General features: G+C 28.8%; 1 protein-coding gene across 2 annotated transcripts in view; it reads left to right on the top strand.

Annotated features, from left to right (window-relative positions):
• The window catches only part of Ca-Ma2d (Ca[2+] channel Muscle-specific alpha2/delta subunit), a 138274-nt gene extending 115779 nt beyond the window's left edge, over positions 1 to 22495 (top strand). For both annotated transcript variants that reach the window (XM_075360144.1, XM_075360143.1), the window contains 8 exons: positions 3829 to 3930; positions 5091 to 5203; positions 8389 to 8534; positions 10296 to 10538; positions 11889 to 11988; positions 14631 to 14817; positions 15714 to 15912; positions 22220 to 22495. In XM_075360144.1, coding sequence (XP_075216259.1) covers positions 3829 to 3930; positions 5091 to 5203; positions 8389 to 8534; positions 10296 to 10538; positions 11889 to 11988; positions 14631 to 14817; positions 15714 to 15912; positions 22220 to 22339 — 1210 coding nt within the window. In that variant the 3' untranslated portion in view covers positions 22340 to 22495. The remainder of the gene's footprint in view (positions 1 to 3828; positions 3931 to 5090; positions 5204 to 8388; positions 8535 to 10295; positions 10539 to 11888; positions 11989 to 14630; positions 14818 to 15713; positions 15913 to 22219) is intronic.
• Positions 22496 to 22786: the final 291 nt, after the last annotated feature.

Here is a 22786-nt window from a genome sequence, read left to right as displayed (position 1 = left end):
ATATTTTATCCACTTCTTCTGGGCATCTTCTTTCTCAATCAAAAGTTTCCTATTATTATTAGTTGCACCACTTAAACTCAGTATAGTTCTAGAACCTTTAAACTGAATATTCTTTTGAAGTTCTTCACATAATCTATTTAATGTAGGCAGTTTATTATGTTTTACATGAAACCTGTTAACTGTTCATCTTACAATACCTTGATCAAAATTGTCTAATTCAGTAACTGGTTTTAAACATTGTTTATACTTTTTTTGATGTGCTGAATGAGCATGACTACAATTTAGATTTATTTTCAGAGATTTTGAATTTGTGATCTTGAAATCCCACAAACTGTAGTGTTTCTTTCTTCACATTTTTGAATGCATATTGAATGTTTGTTATCTTCTAATTTTTCTAACTTTATAGCTTCTTTCTTCATAAAATCATATACATTATTAAATAATTCACAAGCTTGACTGTGGACCTTTTTATTCTTAACTATGAACTTAAATTCTGCCACTGCAAAAAATTCACTAACAAAAATGCAAAAAACATACAAATTCATTAATACACACAAAACATTAACTAACATGCCACAAATCAGAGAAGGAAACATCTATACCATTCATACCAGGACACACCAAGAAATGAACTAAATCAGTTTATTGAAAATGAAAAGTAAACATCATCATCATCATCATGAACATCATGGATAGGCCATACAGCCTGTTCCATTTCCATAGACTCAACCACTCAGTCTCACAACTGATCCATACATAAACCTCTTCCTCGGCTGTCCAATTTTTCTCATACCAGTTGCTCCATAATCCCAAATAATTCTTGGAGTCCTATTTCCATTCATCCTGTCGACATGACTCATCGACTGCTGCTTAATTTCTGCAATCATGCTTCTAATAGTGTCGACACCTAATTACTGATGTATCGCATCACTAATATATGGGCCTTCAATGAAACACTTTACACTTTATACAAAAATCTCATTTCCGTAGATTCAGTTTGACGTGAAGTATAGTTGAGTACAAGTCTCAGAACCTTACAGCAATGATGGTACTGCCATAGTTTTGTAAAATATAATAAATGTTTCCTTCCTTACTTTTGCTGATAAGAGTCCTTTGTCAATGTATTAATCAAATAACATAGGTGATAACAGACACCCTTGTCTGACCCCTTGATTTATTTCATGCATTTTCCACTAACCTGATCACCCAACTTAACACCAATATGGGTATTACAATAGAGACTTTGTATTGTCCTAATCGAATGTTCTGAGATACTTTACTTTTTAAAACTTCCCACAGCTTCAAACAAGACATCTTATTGTGTAGTCAATAAAAGCTACAAATGTTGGAAAATTAAATTCACAGTATTTCTCTATCAGCTGTCACACTACAAAAACACAGTCCATACCAGATATCATCCTCTGAGAAATCAAAGTTTTTCTTCCCCTAGCTTCACTTTCTCAATACTCTTTAATCTATTCACTATTATTTTAGCATATAGAACTATTACCATCTTTTCTGTTGCCTCTCTTAAAAAGGTATTATGAGAGATTGAGTATGGAACACTTTCCAACTTCAGCAACCATTAGAAGGAAAGTAATCTCATCTAGTATCTCAATGATGCATATTTCATCAGCTCCATATTCATTTTGCCAGTTCCTGGCGCTTTCCTATTTCTGTAGCTCTTTAGAACACTACTAAGCTTCTCCATTGTCAGATCATCAGATCATCAACATTTGTATCACTTTGCATGTTTATGACATTACCCTCTCCTGAAGTCCATAAAGATTAAAAGTAATTTAACCAACTCTTTTCTAAAATTGTATTAACTTCTAAAGTCTCCTTATTTCCTGAGTTCAACCAATTTAAAATTTTATTTATTAACTAAGCTATTAATAAATTATAATTTGTAGAGTATAGGTATTCAATGATGATGTTTATAGTAATAAAAATCATCAGCAATATTATTACCCACTACTAATGGATGAAGATATAATTCAAGTGAATTATTTTTATAACCTTTATTCATATAAAGTGGTCATGCATTTTGACTCATTTAATGGAGGGAGTTTAATAATAATCTATCTATACAAGGATAAACTATTCGTTTTGTGCTGCATTCAGAAAGAAATATTTATAAATATGCTAAATATTTTTAAAGAAATTATTGTCTGAAATTAAACAAAATAATAATAAATTTTAACTGTGGGAAGAATTTTTGGTATTTATGAAAGTAGTTAAACTTACTCTGTTGCAGAATAGTTGGTTTCTGAATCCGTCTAATGTTGTGAGAAAAGATTAATATACAGTAGTGTCCTGCACAGCAACTCTCTGCCTCATGGAAGCAAGCTTTTATTTTCATTGTATGCACTATAAATGGTGTGCCTTGTCCAGTCCAGTTGTTCATAAATTTTATATTCAAATAATTCCTAACTTCTGATTCTCTTTTACTGAATTCTTTTGTTTCTTTGTGAGACACCCTGGGCAATTATTATAGTAAAATGTAAGTAAATGTCTTCTATTGACAGAATATTAATAATGTACATTATTATTTACTTGTACAAGTAAATACACAGAAGTCTATTAACATTTGAACCAAAAGGGTACAACAAAATCCATTTACAGTAGCATAAAAATTACTCTGAACACAGAGAATTTTTTATTTATTTCTGTTGTGGATATACTGTTTGACCACACCCATTCTTTAAGTTGTCTGTATAATGAGCGATTATTTATTTTTTTGTTATTTAGCAATTTTCATGCTTTAAATAGTGTTTTGTGAAAGTTTATTTCATTTTTTATTACAAAATCATATTTTCATATTTTTTGTTCTGTGTCTTGAATATATAATAATGGACATAACAACAAGAAAGTGTTCAAAAATTGTTTCTCTTTCTGAGCACATCAGCAAGATACAACGACAAATATCTTCTGATCTGTATCAGATAGTTACTTTTATACAGATTTGAATACTAGATCATGAATACTGGTGTTCTTTGGTGGTTGGGTTTCAATTAACTGTGCTTCTCAGGAATTGTCAACTTGAGACTGTATAAGACTATACTTCATTTATATTCATACATATTATCCTTATTCATCCTTATGCTGATAGAAAAGGAAAGAGAATTAAACATCCCCAGGAAATAAACATTTTGGGGTTGTTTCACATTTGAAGGCCCTTGATGATTACTTCCAGTAGATAGTATGTTGAAAAGTGGCGGATATATCAAGATTCTGAAAGAAAGGGTTATGGCACAACTTCAAAAAATTCCCACAAGGCAACAGAATGTTCCATCAAAATTTGGCACTATGCAATACTGTAATAAAAGTGACAAAATTTTTTGAAGAACAAAACATGTTCCCATAGCCATACAACTCCCCAGACTTAAACACAATTGAAAATCTTTGGCCAGTAGTAAAAAAATTACTCTCAAAAATGAATTGTACCATAAAAATTAATCTCATTGAAGCAATAATATCAGTATGGTTTCATGATGAAGAAATAAAATAAAAAAGTAGTATACTTGTTGAAATGATGCCAAATTGTGTACATGTAGTGATTAAGAATAAAAGAGGAAGTATTGATTACTAGATATTCACAAATTGTACAGGTATGATCTTTTTGCAACTGAAGTTACCTTTTGTTAAATAACATCATTGTTTGGATTAATTAGTATGCTAATGTAGTGTAGAACAACTATCTTTACATCTCTATTTTGTCAAGGTTTAACTGGTTAAGTTATTTAAATCTCCATTTCATATTTTATTAAATATTTAGTAGGTTTTTTTATGAGAAAGCTTAGCTGATTGTTTTATCAATTGTTTCAGACTTGAATTAGTTACAAATTATAAAGTCAATCTGAGATTTGTCGCTACCCAGAGTGGGCTGACTAGATGGCAGTATATTTCTGAACAGCCAGATGATAAAACGTGAGTTAATATGTAATCTATAATATATTATATAATTTAGTGTAGTTAGATTAATTAAACTTATAATGATATTATTTTTTTTTATTAAAATATTTTTTGATGTAATGCATTTTTTTATACTTTCAGTTAGCTTTATCAGTAATAACAGTTTGTTTTGTTTAGATTTTAACTTTATTTTCTACCTTTGTTATTTTATCATTATCAGAAACTCAATTATAGTTGTAATAGCAAAATCAAATGTAAAAATAAATAAATATAAAATATAAATAAAATTATTGTATAGATATTCATTTTCTATAAATAAAATAATAGTACTTGTTAACCAAATTATTAGGATGGTAATTCCACAATTTAAAGAGCTGCAAAACGTTTTATGGACTTCATTGAGATGCAGACTGTAATTGTTATTCAGAAAATTATTTCTTATTGTATTCAAAAAATTTGAAATGATTCATTGGAATAATTCCATATTTGGGCCTTGTTAGAACTTTGGTAAGAGCCAGTTTTAGTGGTGAACAAGTATTGAACTAAAACTAAGTTGAAGCCCACGTTTTCATAGTTCAAATTAGTAGTAAATATCACTAAAATAAATGGATGAATCCAAATTCAGATCAAAAATAAATTCAGTATTTATAACAATTATAAATAAATAACTTGATTGAACATATGACATTTATTAATAGTACAAAGCATATAGCAATATTAAATTAAATGAAAAGACACAATTCAAGTCCATCACATTTTAAATATATCAAATTTTAAAAAAAAAAATCAATTAAATAACAACTGATAGTGGTTTTGAAGTACTTAAAAACAGTTATAAGTTATTAAATTTAGTTCAGTTTGTAGATTTACATGTTTGTAAGTTTTAAATAAATAATAATGTACTATTTTATTTTAATTAATTAAAATAGTAATTATTGTGTAATTTAGTATTTACAACCACACTTTTTTTTTAATACAAACCATAATAATCATTCATTAATGATTTAGTGAAAATAATACTTGTAACTTGATATTTTTGGTCTGTTAATAAAAAAATAAATAAGTCATCCCAAATTGTTCTACATGCTGTACATGTATTGTGAGGCCCCTATTTTGATTGATTAGCAGAAGATAAAAAAAAAATAATTAAATTACACTGTTTATCATCTTTGCAGGGAATGGGGTGATTCAAATAACGAGGCTTTAAATGAACCGTGGTATAGGAGTGCTGTTTTGCAACATCATATTGATGCAGATTCTTTCGTATTTTCAGTACCATTTGATGCAGGTAAAGTAATATAAATTTTTTTATTATATAGAGTATATAAATCTTGAAAAATAATCAGATGGTAAAATAACCAGTAACCGTTTATTATCATTTATTAATCTTCAGAAAATTTATTTATTTTGAAAAAGCCAGCAAAGAGTTTCATAATTTTCCTGGGTAAACTGGAGAAGTTATGTATTGTGTCAATGACAAAAAATATAATGTCAATCAAAATAAATTTCATTCGAACAAGAGGAACCAATAAATGAAGATCACTTAATAAGATAAGTGAATTTTTCTTACAATGTAGTTATATATATCACTTAAAAAATCAGTGAGTTGAGTTTTTAAAAAAGGATTTGTTGAATTTTGGTTACCTTCCATTTATAGTGAGGACCCCTTCAATTATGAAAAATGTAGAATTTCAACTAAAAGTGTTTAAGCCGCCTGACAGATACTGAAATATGTAAAAAAAATTATTCTACTCTGAGAAAACTTTTGAGATGAGGGATCCTCTCTTTTTGCTGTTTAGCCTCCGGAAACACTGTAAAGTATTATTTCAGAGGATGAATGAGGATGATAATATGTACAAATAATAAAATAGATACAAAGATAAAATGTTCAAATAGACCAGCATGTCAAGACAAGTCTTCATATCGCAGGATTGCAAAAAAAAGGCCCACGAGAACATCTTATAACAGCGGCAAGTAGCAGTAATTTCACTTCCAAAGATAAACAAAAAAACCACCTTAGCGTGGATTTATGTGAAGCATTGCCTACAAGTAATATTTCTCTTCACAAACTTACAAATCCTACTTTCAAAGATTTTCTGTGAAAATATTGCTTGAATCAAAATATGCCAGATGAACCAACATTGTGTAAAAATTACATACCAACAATTTACCTGCATGTTCTGGAAGAAATACACAATGAACTCAAGGATAGCATTATTTGGATTTCAGCTGACAAAACTACTGACACTTGTGGCTGTTACATTGCAAATTTAATTGTTGGTGCATTAAAACTAGAGGCCTCTTCTTCCTATTTTGTGACCTGCAAACACCTTGAAAAGACATATTATTTTACGATCACCAGATTTGTGAATGAGGGTATTAAATAATATTTCCTGAATCTTCTGAAGATGAAAGTGTTTATATTTCTCTCAGATCCTGCTCCCTATATGATCAAGGTAGCCAAAGCTTTCCAAATATTTTATCTGAATTTGATTCATATGACGTGCTTTGCTCACGGAGTACATCGACTCGCTGAAGTACGATCCATGTTTAGGAATGTAAATAAACTGGTTTCATCAACAAAGAAAGTGTTTCTTAAGGCACCTGCTCGTAATAAGGAAAAACTGTCAATTGTGCCTTTACCTTCCGAACCAGTGGTAACTCGATGGGGAACATGGATTGAAGCTGTGCTGTTTTACAATGAACATTTTGACGCTATCAAAGGTGTAGTAAACGACTTCGATAGTACAGAGGTTTTGGCAGTTTGTCAGTCCAAGGAAACATTTAACGATTCTAGTATAAAAAAAAAATGTAGCTGTAATTATCACTCATTTTTCCTACATAGCTGCAAGTATTAAAAAGCTTGAAAATCAAAGTTTGGCATTGACTGAATCTATTCAGTTAATGAATAAAATCTGCCAAATGAACTCCGCATTGCCAGAGGTATTCCCGTGTAATCTTAAAGAAAAGTTTAAAAACATTTTGAACAATAACCCAGGCTTTGAATCTTTGTGTCAAATTGATAATTTTATTAATGGGACGGGTGAACTTTTGCGCAAAACAATAAGTGCTAATGTAGCACCCAAATTCAAATACTGCCCAGTTACCTCAGTGGATGTGGAGCGATCCTTTTCCACTTATAAAAATATTTTGAGTGATCGAAAACACAATCTTGCTACCGAACATTTGGAACAGTACCTGATAATAGTTAATTATCAAATTTATCGATATATTATTCAACAACTTACTAATTGTGTACTGATTTTGAAATAAAAAAAAACTAAAAATTACTATTTTTTTTATTATTTAAAGCTTCATATTTTGAGACTTTTCATGCATATTTCAAGCTTTTTATGTTGCATATGATCTGGTCTTTAATAATATGTATGGATGTAAATGAAGTCTCAGTTTTGCACACTCTCAGTTCAACCATTCCTGAGGTGTGTGGTTAATTGAAACCCAACCACAAAAAATACCTGTATCCACTGTCTAGTATTCAGATATGTACAAAAGTAATTGCCTTTTCTAGGATGATGTGGGACCCATGGTGATAGTATCTCCCCACCCCCTTGAATTATTGTAATCAAAATTAAATGACATTCATGACCTTTATTCAGAAGACAGTATAAAATTAAAAAAAAATCCATTAATTACAATCTGAAGATATCAAGTAAAATGATAAATATAAAAAAAAAAAAAAAAAAAAAAAAAAAAAAAAAAAAAAACACTAGGCCTGTTAACAACCCCCAACCATGAATGAAATTGTGCAAATACATAACCAAAGCGACGTATTAATGTAGAATCATTTAGTTAAAGTATGTAACTTTGAGTTCAGAAACAAAAGTAAATTTTAACTGTATAATTATAAAAGTAAATTATAACTGCAAATTAATTTTAAAAATTACTAAATTATTGTTCAATAAAATTAAATCTATTTACAAAAAAAGTTATGTAATTATGTATTAATAGTGGTTTGAAAAATGTTTTATTACTATTTTAATTTTTAAATAGCATTGAATAATAATTGTAACCAAAATTATTACTGTTTTCCATCTATTACAACTAATCTGTAGTTGCTAGTTATTTCTGATTAGAAAATGTTTTATTGCCTCTACATTAATTTATCAATTTCTATTCAACTTCTGACATACAGGATTAATACAAATGTTCTTTCCAATTACAAACATGAATAATTAATGTTTAATAAAACTATTTATTTATGACTATATTATTTTATTTATTTATTTTATGCCAATATATTAAGGTTATAATTTTTTCCATTTTTGAGAATTAGTTAAAGTGATATTACATTTAAAAGTAAATTAAATAGATGATTTAATTTTACAATAATATTCTTAATATCAATTTATCTTTAACACAAAAATATGTTTGTCCTTCACAATCAGTAAATTTTATTTGCAAATAGTAATGCATATAATAAAACAATGATTGAAATCTTTTCTTGTTTTACAGGTCAGCTTGAAAATATAACTGTTACTGCAAGTCATGCAATTTTTCCGAGAGATGGTGGGCACGAAGCTCCAGGCTCTGTGGTTGGAATTCTTTTCCCTCATGAGACACTCTTCTCAAAATTCAATAGTATTACATCAAAATCCAATGTGAGTAGGTTGAATTATTTATTCTTCTGTTATTTTTAAAGAGATTAAACATTTTATTTAAATAGATTATTTTTTTTTATCTGCGCATTAAATATTTAGCTGGAATCTGTTATTCTTCAAAACGTTTTTAGAATGACTGGTATTTGGAAGTTAAATTGACAGTTTTATATCTTGGGCCTGAGACAGGACACATCACTCCACAAAGCAGCTAGTAACACTGCTATGTTTGTTTATAATAACAAAATTCAAATCATGTTTATCATTTAGTTACATTTGTGATTCCAAATAATTGTCATAATCCTGTTTCGTCACATTAACACATGCAACTCTAATTAATACATATCAATAATAACTTTAATCTTGTAACAAATATTCTAAAATACTTCTAAAAAGTTTAATAAATCTAAATAATTTTTTTTAAATATTTAAAATTTTTAGTTTGATAATAGGATTATTTTTTTTTTTAAATAATGAATTTTAAGATACAAAAATTATTTCTTTCAGCAATTTTGTATTTTTAACAATTTACTGCATTATCCATGCTAGTTTTTACTTTCCCTCTATTGCTATAGCAGAGCTATAGCTGCAGAAGTCAAAGTTGATAATACGTTCAATTTGGGCATATGTGGTTTACACCAGATCTTTACTGATTTTGACCAAATTTAGTCAGATTACTTCTATACATGAGGCATTGATGCTGTTAAATTTTCAAATTAAAAGGTCAAGGAGGTGAGGCTGTAGAGCAAGGTCACACCCTCCTCAGTATTTCAATATTTCGCCTAAGGTCTTATTTTTCTTAGACACATTTGTTAACAATTAAAAAATAATAATTAAAAAAAAAATTTGCAAAATTGCGCCCTTAACTCAAAAAATGCTCTAAATAAACTAGTAGCTAAGTGGGTGTAGTGTGTCATTAGTATCTCCTCTCAACACGAAGAGCGCTATTGTAGCATTGATGTACAGCTGCTGTAGGAGTCTTCTTTCTTTCTTTTTTTGTTTAGCTTCCGGCACCAGCTATGTTGTAACGTCACTGGTGAGCAATAGAATTAAATAAATGAATAATATTTAAAATGGTCATTAGTACTGCCACACCCGCACATTTGAAATACAGTATGCGCGTGTGCTTTAGTTAGGATCATGGAATTAAATAAACAAAAAATATTATATTTATTTTCTCTATTGATTTGTTTTTTGCTTAATTATCCTGCTGGAATTTAAAAAATTCCAATTGAGCTTTTACACCAAACTCTTTTTAAGAACTGGAACATGTTTGAGAATACTGTGAATTATCATATGAACAAATAAAACTTTGCTTTCTTGGGAATCATTCTAAGCACCCAACTAACTTAATGCTCTGAATATTTTTTGACCCTTTCATGAAAAACATGAAATTTCAATTATTGACTGAATTTAGTGATTTAAAAAGAGTTTAATTTGTAATTTTATTTTTATTCAGTATACTCATTCCCATTTTAGGCTTATTGGGGAAAGTGAGGAATTAAGCAGCTTCCCATTGCTTTTTTGTTGACCCAAATATCCTATTATATATCAGCATGCTAAGCCCACTGAAAATGAGCGATTTTCAGTATTATGACTGGAAATGATAGTTTAGTGAATGTCATTCTTCTTAAACAAAGTAACTAAGATTTGTGCCTATTTTAAATCAGATGCAATCTAAAAAAGTATTATCAGACTGATTTTTAACAGGCAAATATTTCTTATTTTATTGTTCATTATTGTTAAAATTATTGTGTGTTACAGTGTGCTGATTGTGACTATAAATGTAGTTCTGATAGCATTGATTGCTATGTGATTGATGGGAATGCATATATTGTTATATCTGAAACAAAAGAACTTACTGGGCACTTTTTTGGAGAAGTTGAAGGAGCAATTATGGATGCAATGGTATCAAAAAATATATTTCGACGCATACGCATGTTTGATTATCAAGGTCTTTGTTTCGATTATATATTTGTCAATAACACTGCATCTTACCTGTTGACAGTAAGTAATAAAATATTTTATTAATTAAAATGAAATAAAATTGATAAACGTACCTTTATAAAATTTCTAGTACAGGCTATATAAAAAAAAAAACATGCAATATAGGAAGTATAGTAACTTAATGCATTTTCAGTTGATTCATCATCAAAAAAAGCATAATTTTAAAATGTGCATCCCCAAAAATTACAAATCCAATTTTTCTCTCTAGTCATTCAATTAATAGTGGTCAATGAAAATGATTATTTATATTCCTAAAGATGGGAGCATAAGTCTTAATTAAGAGATCATAAAGTTACTATTTAAATTTGAAGCGTATTATATGTGAAATACAAGGTGTGATAAAAAAAATTATGAGAATTTTTTAATTCTGCACACAGTGTCTTTCAACTGAGTTAACCTTTTTCCCAAGCGATGACAGCACTGTCTGTAATGTACATCAATATTTTCAGCCTTATTAGATGTATAGTTCAAATTTGGCAGCTGAGTAATTAGGACATACTTTATTATGAGTGGTGATTTATTTTGCTTGAAAATAATGGAAGAAGGATAGGCATTAAATTTTGCATTAAAATGGAATAAAGTGCATTGAAGCAGCAAAGATGTTAGAAAAGGCTTTTGGCGAGAATGAAATGTTGACATCAAGGGTTTATGAATAATACAAATGGTTTCAAGAAGGCCATGAAGATATTGAAGACAACAAAAGGTTAAATGTCCTAATATATCAACAATCAATAAAAATATGAACTAAATAAGGACATTGTTAAACGTAAGACTTTTAAACAGAACTTATAAAGAATTTAATTCTGAACAAAATTAAAAATTAAAGTTCCTTTAATCTATGATATGTCTGTTTAACCCTACAGTTGAAGACAATCAATTGTACGTAAATATTTTATAAGTAAAAATAAATAATTGTCCACGTCTCAAAACTATTTTTATAATTGATTTTTGGTAAGAATTATTACATTAACAGAACAAAAGTAAAGTAAAAGGTGCTGTGCCTCTATAGTTCTAGTTGTATTTGGCTAGTTTAGTAATCTGACTTGTGACCAATACAAAATAAATATGTACTAGAGAAAAATAAATATGTGCAGCTGGTTGAATAAAAGGAAAATGACTGATATGATATGAGATATAGCAAGGAAAAAGGAAGAAATTAGAAAAATAACAGATTGAAAGTTGAGATTGTAAAGAGATTAATGCAAAGAGAACAGCATTAAGGAAAAAAAATTGTACTCTAAATTATGATAATTCTTATAAATAATCATTCTGATTATAGTTAAGAAGGTTAAAATACTGATAAATTTTATTTTTTTGATGATGTTATTAAAAGTTGTCTATATTTTTCAGCCGATACATCACATCATAAAATTAGGACAATGGTTGATTGGTAATCTCTTGTGGTTCCTTCTAGAGACAGTTATCTATCGACCTGTATTTGCTGATGAAGGTAGTACTTTCATTTTATTGGTAATTAAATAATTATAACTACTACTGAAAACTAATCTGAAATGTAAATTTCTAGTGCTCTTGTATGTGCAATGTTGTCGTACAAGGGAAGGACAGGTAATAGGTCACGTGGCTGTTAAAACATTCTCTTTGAGATTTTAAAATAATTATTAAATATGATAAATAATTTTTATAATATATTATGTTAAAATAATTTTTCAGTATGATAAACACCAAAATTGATACATTATCTCACTGCATCAGTGTCCCAAAATTTGCTCCATTAAAGTTTTCGTTTGCCATGTCAGCCAAATTGCATCTCATGTTCCAGATCATTATTTATGAAGTGTGTGTTGCAGAATAACGAAAGTATTCATGAGTATACCAACAGGTAAAAGTCACTTTGCGCTAAACTGGGAATGTAAGATGATTGTTGAAGAAGTTACTATTGTAATTCGTCAATCTTTTCTTGAATAAATTGAGCTGTTTGGGGTCTGGCAATGTTGTATGTAGCAACGCTGAATACCTCTAGTCAGTAGGTCTGGTTGTTTTCTTAAAATTCAACAACTTCTTTCATTCCTGTTAAAAAATCAACAGAACTTTATAGCATGAAGCAGTATTCCTTTATCATCTGGCTTCTGAAAAAGGGAGAGCCTTGCAAATCCCAAAATAATATAAGAATTATTTCAGAGCACATCCTAGAATTTCTTATGTGAAGGTAAATAAGGAAGATCCCATTGCACTGAATTACCCATTTTTTATGTTTCATTTACATGTAAGCTCAAGACATGTGTAAGAAAGTATGTGGAAATTTTGCAGCATTTGAACAGCACTTAGCCTGACCAGATTCGACCTGGGATTTTCCAGATTAAAGGCTGTGTCTACTTATTCCAGAGGTCAGCACTTTGATTTAAGTGGCTAGTGAGGGACCCATTCATCTTTAGTAAAATTTATTCTGGTGAATATATTAAGTAGCAAAACTGTGTTAATATTTATCCTATTAGAGAAAGTAGTGGGAACTGATTGTCCACTCTTTAACGAAGACATTGGACATGTCTGAACCTGGACAATAAATATCAACACTCTTGGCCATTCAGATGATTATGTGTTATAATTTAGTGCAATTGTGTTTTCTGTTCTGAGCCAGAATAATACTAATTTTAAAAGTTGACCAAATGCCAGTTTGAAATTTTAATAAAATTAAATAAAACACCAGTGTTTTCAAATGCTTACTAAACTTACAAGGAATCATTTGATTTGAAAACATTTCATTGGTGTTTTGTTCAATTTAACTTAAAATTTCAAACTGCCACTCAAACTATACATTTGTGTTTAAATGGGGAAAAAGATTCAGTGAAGGACCTTCAAACCAATCTTTCTTTACTATTCTGTACCAATATTTTCATCTAGGTTTCTTAATCAGTTAACATTCATTTATCTTCTATTTATACTCTGATCATTGTTATTTAGTTCAATGAAAATTACCTTTTGTAACTCTTAAAGTTTAGTGCTCGCTGAACAATAATCACCAGTTTCAAGGGTCCATCAGATTTTTCTTAGCAATATTTGTATGTAAGGAATAATTGCTTGTGTTGGCGGTGGCTCAAGAACAAATCCTATTGCTTGTATCCATATGTTTGACTTTGAATGGAAAACATCAGTCAATTTGGACATGGTCGATAAATAAACACATACTTCAGAAACACAGGTCTCATTATTTGCATGATTGAAAATAAATTTTATTCATATTTAAGTAATGTGAAATAATGCAACTATTTATTCCTGTTTACATAATATTAATTAAATACATAAAACTTATTAAAAAAATATGGTTTTAGATTTGTACATTGTAAAAAACAAAGTATAAATTTATATTATATAATGTATAGTACAAAATAAAGTACCATTGATATTTGAGATATTGTCAGAACTGTGTAGGTTTTAACTCATTTATATCAGACTTTCTGTCATTCAGTGTGAGAAGTACGTAGTCCCTTGAACGGCTGAGTGGAGATTTATCTATTTACAATTTTTGAGCAACTAGTTTAGGAAATTCTTTGAAATTTGACTTATTCATTTGTAGGAAATTATCAAATGAACTTCTATCATTAAGTAATAATCCTTTCATTAAACTAATCCCATAAACTTCACTACTGCTTAAAAACAAAGATTTCCATCAATGTCTTCTCTTTGTTGAGCCCAAACTTATAAGAATATAAGCAGCAGAGAATCCATAGTCTATAAGCAGTTCTGTAGAAAGTGGGAGGCTGACCTAGAGATCTAGCTGCCATTGTGTTATTTCGGAAAATCATTGTTGTTGCCATGTGTTTGGATACAAGTCATGCTCCATCAAGTGGTATTCAAATTGAGGGATGCATATTACTGGTAATTATCATCCAGTCTGTACAGAGTTTGATTACAACAAAATAAGCAGTCTCAATTTTTATAATTAATTCCCTTACCTCATTTCTTTTGATAGGTTATTTATAGTTTCATTGTCGTAAAATATTAAACTCTATAAATATTTTTAAATTGGTTTATTATTTAATATTTCTAATGTAAAATTGTTGTATTCTCCTGTATTTATTAGTTCATAAGTACTAATTAAACATGAGTACATTCTTGTAATTTAATATTTTTTAGATTATTTTGATAGCATGACAATAGACTCAGTGGAGGTAACTACTCCTTCACCCAAGAAGAGAGTACGAAAGAAACCATCATACAATAAGACAATAGTTGAAGCTTGTGACAGAAAAGGTGATTTGTACCTCCTTCAACATCTGAGCAAAGAAGGGTATCATTCATCTGATATCGTCAACTGTTCAAGGTAATATAGTAAAGTATTAAGAAATATTGTAGATACTTTTTTCATTTAGATACAAATGGGATCTATATTTTTTAAATAATTATCAACAATAATTTTTTTTTCTCTATTTTTATAATGTTTAAATTCTCTTTTTTTAATTTTATTCATTTTTTAAGATTGTATTTATTACCTAATTTTTGTAAATAAAAATAAGGCTTGTACATGGCTTGTTAAATAATTTGAAACAAAGATCAGTCAGTTTTCAAAACAAATGGTTATATATGTACTAGTCCTTCCACTGGCATTAAAAAGTATTTATTTAAAAACTAAAACTGTCAGTTTACCATTTGCTTGTTATTTATTGATAGATTCTGTTTGCCAAATTTAGCAGTATGAATTACTTTTAATTCATTAGAATAACTTCACAGTTTTTTAAGAGTAACTTCTGTCCTGTGTAGACTATTAACTGCTGTTATGGAGACAACTATAAACTCACATAATGTAAATGATTACATAAAACTATGTTTATGTTTACATAAAACCTTTACATAAAAATAGAAGTTGAATCTGAGCAAAGGAGTAAAATGTACGTTCATTAAACTGATGTTTCTATTAAACTTGGAAGGATTTTCTTGAAAATAAAAGATTATGAATTTAGAGCAAACTGCCAACCGTTGAAATTTATTTGTAACTGTTGCAAGTTAACAGTTGCCACATTGAACTTTATTATTGTTACACAGTTTTAAATTGTAGTTTCCACTTTGGTAACTTCATAGTGTAGCTTTTTTTTGTTTGCAATTACCTTTTTAATTAGTTAGTGGCTAAAAATGTTTATTTTAAAATAGCTAATTTTTCATGCTATTTTCAAATCCTTATATTAACATTTAAAAAACCTTAATTATTTTTTTCTTTTTTAGACCGTTTTTTGTGGAGAGAATAGCACATACAAACCTGTTATTAATAGTTGTGGATGCTCTTCATCAAAGCTGCTATTCAGCTCGAAGAGCAGATATGGAAAGAATAGAGTATAATAATTTCAGCCAGAGCTGTCAAAAATTATATTTGAATACATTACCTCGGCGAAGATTATCTGGTTGTTTCAATGAGCATCCTTTGGTAAATTAATTTTGCTTTTTTCAATTTAAATTAAAAATTGTTTGTTTTAGTTAGCTGTTACCTAACATAGGAGAAAACCAATTAAAAAAGAGAATGAAATTCTAGTGTGCTTGTTTCATATTTATTTCTTATTTTAAAATCTTATTATCTTTTATTAATCTTATTTTTCTTTTTTTAAATTCTTATTTAAGATGAAATTCCTTTCTTAAAATTAGTACTAGTTGTTAATTATTTTTTCTAATCATTTATAAAATTAACCAAATAATTTTGTTCTCATGCACAGCACCTGCAATACTGGTAAGGTAATGTTAATTTTGTTACTGATCACTTCAAGAGTAATTCTGTAACAAATAATTGTGTTGACTAATAACAAAAGCTTGCTATGTCCATGCTAAATGAGTTTTGAGATAATGAGCATTTTTTATTACTGACAATTGTGCAGCTTTATATTATTTTTTGGGTTCACATTGTTTCATTAAAATGAGTCATGGACAGATTCCTTATGTATTATAAAAATGTATTCATCATGTCTCAAGTTATTAAGGGAAAAGCATAGGACATGGCTGGTTTTGACAATAATGTTTGGACACGGCAGGTTCTTTTTCTAACCTATGCGGACTTAGCTGGTTTTGAAGCTTACAAAAAAACTTATTAATATATATTGCCATAAAACAAAACATTTTTATTCTTTAAAAAGTATATAAAATCAGTTATGTTTGAAGAAAATATTACTGACACACTTGAAATACAACAGCAATGTAAATGTCATTTTATAACAATTAAAAATATAATATAAAAATTGAAACATTTTTAAACTGTTGGTTCTTCATCTTCATGGTATTCACACTGATTTTCTTCCAGTTCAAAATCATTTTTTGCGAGAGCAACTGGATTGTCAATTACATCTTTATACCACTGTAAAGTCTCTATTTCTCGCCACTCATTACCAAAATGTTTTGACAACAATTTGTCAGCATCAGTAAGCTTAACCTTTTTGACAACATTCTCCTTGTTAACATCATGTACCTCCATATTATTGATAGACTTACCCCTTTTACAAACGCTTTATAAACTCCAATATCTGATCTGTAATTCTTTTCCCCATGAATGGGAATTCTACCAGGAACCTTACTTATTTTAAGGAAGAATCACTTGGAGGCATTAAATTTGAAATGCCACTGTTGTGTTTTCCTGAAAATTGATAGTTGTGTTGATTTCCAATCACAGATTTTAGAATCTTCTCCATGTCTAGCAAAAGTTCCATGGTCGTTGAAGATTTCTAAGTATTCATCTGGTAAAATGATTGTTACTTTGTTCTCAATAACTTTTTCTATGCGGCCAAAGACACGGTCAAGAGGAAGGAATGAATGACCGACCACAGGAAAGACAATAATGTTTGTCTTTCCTGTGTTTTTGTTTGTCTTCAAGGACAAACGGTTTGTACTGACTTTGGAGCATTATTAATTATTCAATAAGAAATCATAGCTATTACGGCTGTATTTTTATTCTGCTCCCACAACCGTTGGCAAACAGAATAACTTCACTTATTTCTTCATTGAAGAGGGTGTTATACAAACGATGGTATAATGCTGAGGCAATCTGATTAGAAGCCTTAGGTGCACCTGTTTCCTTCCAAACATATAAGAAAACATTGTCCTTGCTTTGCTGTGTTTTAGAATTTCGCACACATACAGTAAAATTATAATAGTAAAGTTGGCGGGAATAATAAGCTGATTGGTCTGCCTCCTTAGGCAAAACTAATTTTTTCTGACAGTGATAGGATAAAAGAATTTTGGTGCAATTTACTTCCTGTCATAACATATCATAAAATGCTGAAGCTCTCAGCTTATGAATTCCTAGTTCAGTCATGTATTTCATCTTGTGAGACTGATGTGATTTTCTAATCATTTCTTTAAGCATAATACAACGTGAAAAAGTATCAGTTGAAGGTTTACCGAAACCAATATTAAAACTGTTATTGAAATATTTTCTAAAATATGATTTTTTAACCTGTATATTGGGTGGAACAGAATTATTATAAAACCTCCAGAGCTTGCTAATATTAAGATCACTAGATAGATATTCTCTACCGTTAACATGTTCCCTGACAATAATGTTTTTCTAGTGCCTGTAATTTAACAATGAAATTTTTCATTGCTTCCTTCTTAGCTACAAATTTGTTAAAGTAGCGATCTCCACCTCGATTTTCTTTGGGCAGAGTACCCAGGAGTAAATTATTCTTACAAATTTTCTGAACTCTGTCCTTCGATACTTGTAAGATATTAAGAAACGCTTCCCTACAAACAGGAACAGAAGTTTTCTTACTAGTTGCATTTATTACTGCTCGTTTAACAGAGTATTTGATAGAGCAGGATTTTTTACGTTCTAATAATAAAAGATTTTTCCTTGATCTTGGCCGACTTGGAAAAGAAGCACTGGTATACTTTAGAATAAAACAATCTTGAGGTATTTTTTCCGATTTAGAATAAAAGATTTTATTAAAATGATTGATATCTTGGATTGTTAACTCACCACACTGATAAGCAGCAGTTCTATGACCACAATTTGGCATGACAGGTGGATGAATTCTTGAATGTCTGTAATTAGAAGAAAAGAACTTGTTAAATTGATTTTAATTTACCTAACAAAGCATTGTTTACATACTCAAAAATCAATTATTTTTATTATTTCAATATTTATTTTTATTGGGGATCATCATCTAGACAAGTAGGCAAAAAATAAACATGTTCATACTAACCTCATTTTTTCCTGATATTAGCTTTCCACTTTGTTGGATCTTTTTGCTTTTTCTGCCTTTTCCAGGCTTAAATGCAACATTCTTTTCACTGTCCATTACAGCAAACACCTTTAAAAATCAATTCAAAACTAGTCAAAATAAAGATAATTACTTAAACGTCTTTTTCACAATGATTGCGTCTAACAGCTACAGTGTTACAGAAATCATTAAATCAGCTGAAAAAACTGGTCATTAAATCAGCCATATTTTTCCAACATATAATAAAAGTTGGAAATTATATTAATGTAGATGAATAATCTTTAAATAATTTAAAATAAATATTAATTTCTTTTTAGTAATATTTTAATAACCTTCTTCGAAATAAAACCAAATTTTATAGTTTGGAAGGAGGGACATGGCAAGTTTTGAGAAAATATTAGAAGTATCCATTAAGATCTACAATCGACATGGCGAATTTTGTAACTGAAAGGACAAGGCAAGTTTTGAAAGTAACTGACTGTAGACATAGCCTGTTTTTGAAAAAACCTCATTTTTTATTATTGTTTAAAATATTGTATATGACCAGTTTTGAAAATAATACTCTCAGATTCTGATGCCAGGGTTACCAAGTTATAATACAAAAGTAAAATCTAATTTTTTTCAAAATTGTACATAGCCAGTTGTGTTATTAGTCGTCACAATTATTCATTTTCAACATAATATAATGAAACTATTATCTTTTTTTTAAAACAATTGGTAAAATATATATGAAAATTGCATTAGAAAGAGTTATATAGGTAGTATGAAAATATTAAATATTCATCTAAGATATTTAATATAGTATATTTAATCCATACAGTAATAAAGGAAAACACTTTTTTGTGTTAAAACATCAATGAGACTATCTATTTATATTTAATCTTTCAACAGAAAGTTTAAAAATAATTTCAATAAAGCTGTATCATATATAGTTTTTTATTATGAACAATACTGTACGTGACATAAAATATAGCAAAAAATAACAGTTGGAGCACTTTAGAATATTTTATTTATCATAAAATAAGTTTTTATTCAACTACATAATCATGTATTAGGCTGTGTAAAAAGAAAAATATCTAAATAATGTTAAGATATCCAACTGCGATAACATTTTCTTATTTCTTCTATATGGAATCAAACATTTTTTTTTACAAACTTGCAGTAGTCACCCATCATTACTAGGTAACAGTGGCCTTGGTATCAGGTATCCATGGTCCAGTGTCTTGGTGAAACCTTTCTCCTTGTTCAACACTAACTATACCAAGACTTCTCAGAAAGAAATTTTTACGCAAAAGTAGGAAGTGTATTTTTAGCAACAACATGCCATGGCTTGGGAGGACTTAAAAAGCTCTTGTATTAGGGTTTTGTGATTTTCTTTTTTTTTGTTGTCCAAAGATCCTCTTATTACCAAATAAATTTCACACTGCTCATTCCTTTTGGCTAGCTTTTCCTTCAAAAGCAGGATCACAATCCCACTTTTCTAATTTCAGGCTCAGTAAATGAACCCTCTTTAATTTGGTTTTGCTTAATTTCTGGAAAACTTTCTCTTTAATATCTGAAGCTTTCTTTACCTATACAATATTTTCATCAATCCAATTTTAATGGGAAGCAGAGGAAGAATCTTCTTGGGTTCAGCAAGAGGTGTTCAACAAAACATTTTGATCCCCTAATTCAAAAGAAGTTTTCTTTGGCCAATTTTTCTTTCAGAATACTGCTGTATTATTCTCTTATCCCATAAATATAAAAGTTAGCAATCTTTGTGAAAAAACTTTAATGGCCCATTATTATAGCCAAGATCATCAAATCCCAACAAACCCACCAATTAAATGATTTATACTTAATTGTGTTCAGAATGGCAACCATATTATGGTTCTCTGAAACTGAATAACAAACTGGTGTAGATGACTTTTTTGTTGCTGTTGTGGAATAAAACTACAGCTTTTAGTTTTATTTAGATAAATTAATAAAAAGTTGCCATTCTGGTTTTGTAGTTCAAAAAGTTAATATCTTCCTGTTTCAATGGTGGAATTGATATTCATAAGCCTTCATGAGAGACCATTCTAAGAGTGTTTGGCACAGTTATTCAATATTATGTTTTTACCTTTTGAATATTCTTCTCATTCATAAGATAAAAATAGCAATCATCAAAATGATTAGTAGTCTCATACTCACACAGGGACAGCAAATGGCATAGAACTGCCTTTCATTTACTGAATGAGAGTCATATTACAGCTTATACAATAAATTAGAGGAGTCCCAGTTTTTACTTGGTCTCAAATTTTACAAACAAAATATATTGTCTTTTCAATTCTTCTGTTCTAGATCTACCTTGTGATTTCATTACAAAAGTCACAAATATAACAAAACTTATCTGTTAAATTTAAAAAAATCTTCTATGAAAATTTGACATTTCAAAATTAAATTAAAAAATTATTTTAAAAAAAATACAATAGCACACCGAGCAAAGGCTGTCTCTTTAATGAGAGTAAATACAAAGAAAACATTGCAGTATTCTACCTCTAACCTGCAGACTTGCTGAATACAACTAGTGAAAATATTACTTTATGATAGAAGGTGACAATTAATGATATGGTGACATAAAAATGTAGTGTGCTGGGACTTTTTTAATAATTGATATTGAAATTATAAGCAAAATTATAGTATGGCCCATTCCACCACTTTTTTGAAATATTCATGTAATATTTCTCAAAGATAAGTATCATAATTATACAGTGATTTACAAATGTTACCAAAGAACTCAATATTCTTTATTCATTTTTAAATCAACAATAAATAAATATATGGTGGTACTTATGTAAATAATTTCAAGGGTTAAATGTAATATGGACTATAAATGGGTATTTTAAAATAAAAAAAAAATGAATTACTAAGTTTTGTGAAATCTTTTAGTTAGATTAGTTTTATTTTGTTACAAAATTTTATTTTCATTTTTGTATTTTATCAATTTTATCTGTTTTGAAGTATGTGTGCTGACTGTTATTTCAAAACATTGTTCTTTAAAAGTTTCAAAATAATCTATCATCATCCTATTTCAGATTTGTTGGCAATTTATTTCATTCTGTAGGCCCATAGAGTACATAGGTTCTACAGAATTCTGTAGATCCTTATTACATTCTGTAAGTTCAAGACCCCTATGTTTGTTTTACTTTCTTCCACTTTACCTCTTACTTCTTTGAAAGATGGTGGTGCACTATGGGGTGTCTGTACTCCATGATGAAGTCAGAATTAAAGTAATTAGAATAAAAAAAAGATAAAATTTGTAAAATATTTTTTCTCATTTATGATGATTAAGGCAGATGCTGATAATGATTTTCATTTTACTTATGTCATTGTTGCTAAATGATTATATTCTGCTCTGCATCATGATAATTTTCAGGTGATAAAAAGAGAATCAATTTTACAGAAAAATTACAACGATCAAAGCCAAAGATTTTACCACTATTTGTTCTTTTTTATTTAATTTATTTTTTTTACTATAATATTGTAATATAATTTAAATTTATGTTACAGGAAAATGAAATTATAACTTGTGGCAGAGCTACTAATCTGAACTTAAACTGGATAACACTGATTTTCATAATGTTTCAAGCAATACTGGCTGTTATAAATGATCCTAATATTGTTAAATAAACTGTACCACATAAACTACTTGTTTGTCTAAATATGTAATATAATGTATGTTCTGTTTTTATTTATTTATTTTTCTACTCTGTACATTTTAATGAAATAATTTTTAAAATGTTTCAAGTAAAAGTAAAAAATAAACTTTCCATTGCCTTCACCATAGTACATCATTATTTACTTTTATTGTGGATTTCTGTGAGTGTTTAAAAAAAGTTTGTTTCAGAAATTCCCTTATGTAAATAAAATTTCCTTCCCTTAACTTACAGGTTCTGATTTCCTTATTTCACAGTGTTGGTAGCTTTGGATTGTATTTTCATTAGATCAGGGAAAATACCAGCTACTGTATTTCCTTAAAAGAATCTTTTATATTTATAAAGCAGGGCATTTTAATAAATTAATAATATTTCTTGCAATTTATTAATGGATTCTTTTTTATAAAGCTGTAGAAGCTGA

Source organism: Lycorma delicatula, chromosome 3, assembly GCF_047948215.1.
Source record: "Lycorma delicatula isolate Av1 chromosome 3, ASM4794821v1, whole genome shotgun sequence".
Lineage (NCBI taxonomy): Eukaryota > Metazoa > Arthropoda > Insecta > Hemiptera > Fulgoridae > Lycorma > Lycorma delicatula.
This window is presented reverse-complemented; position numbering and strand designations above follow the sequence as displayed.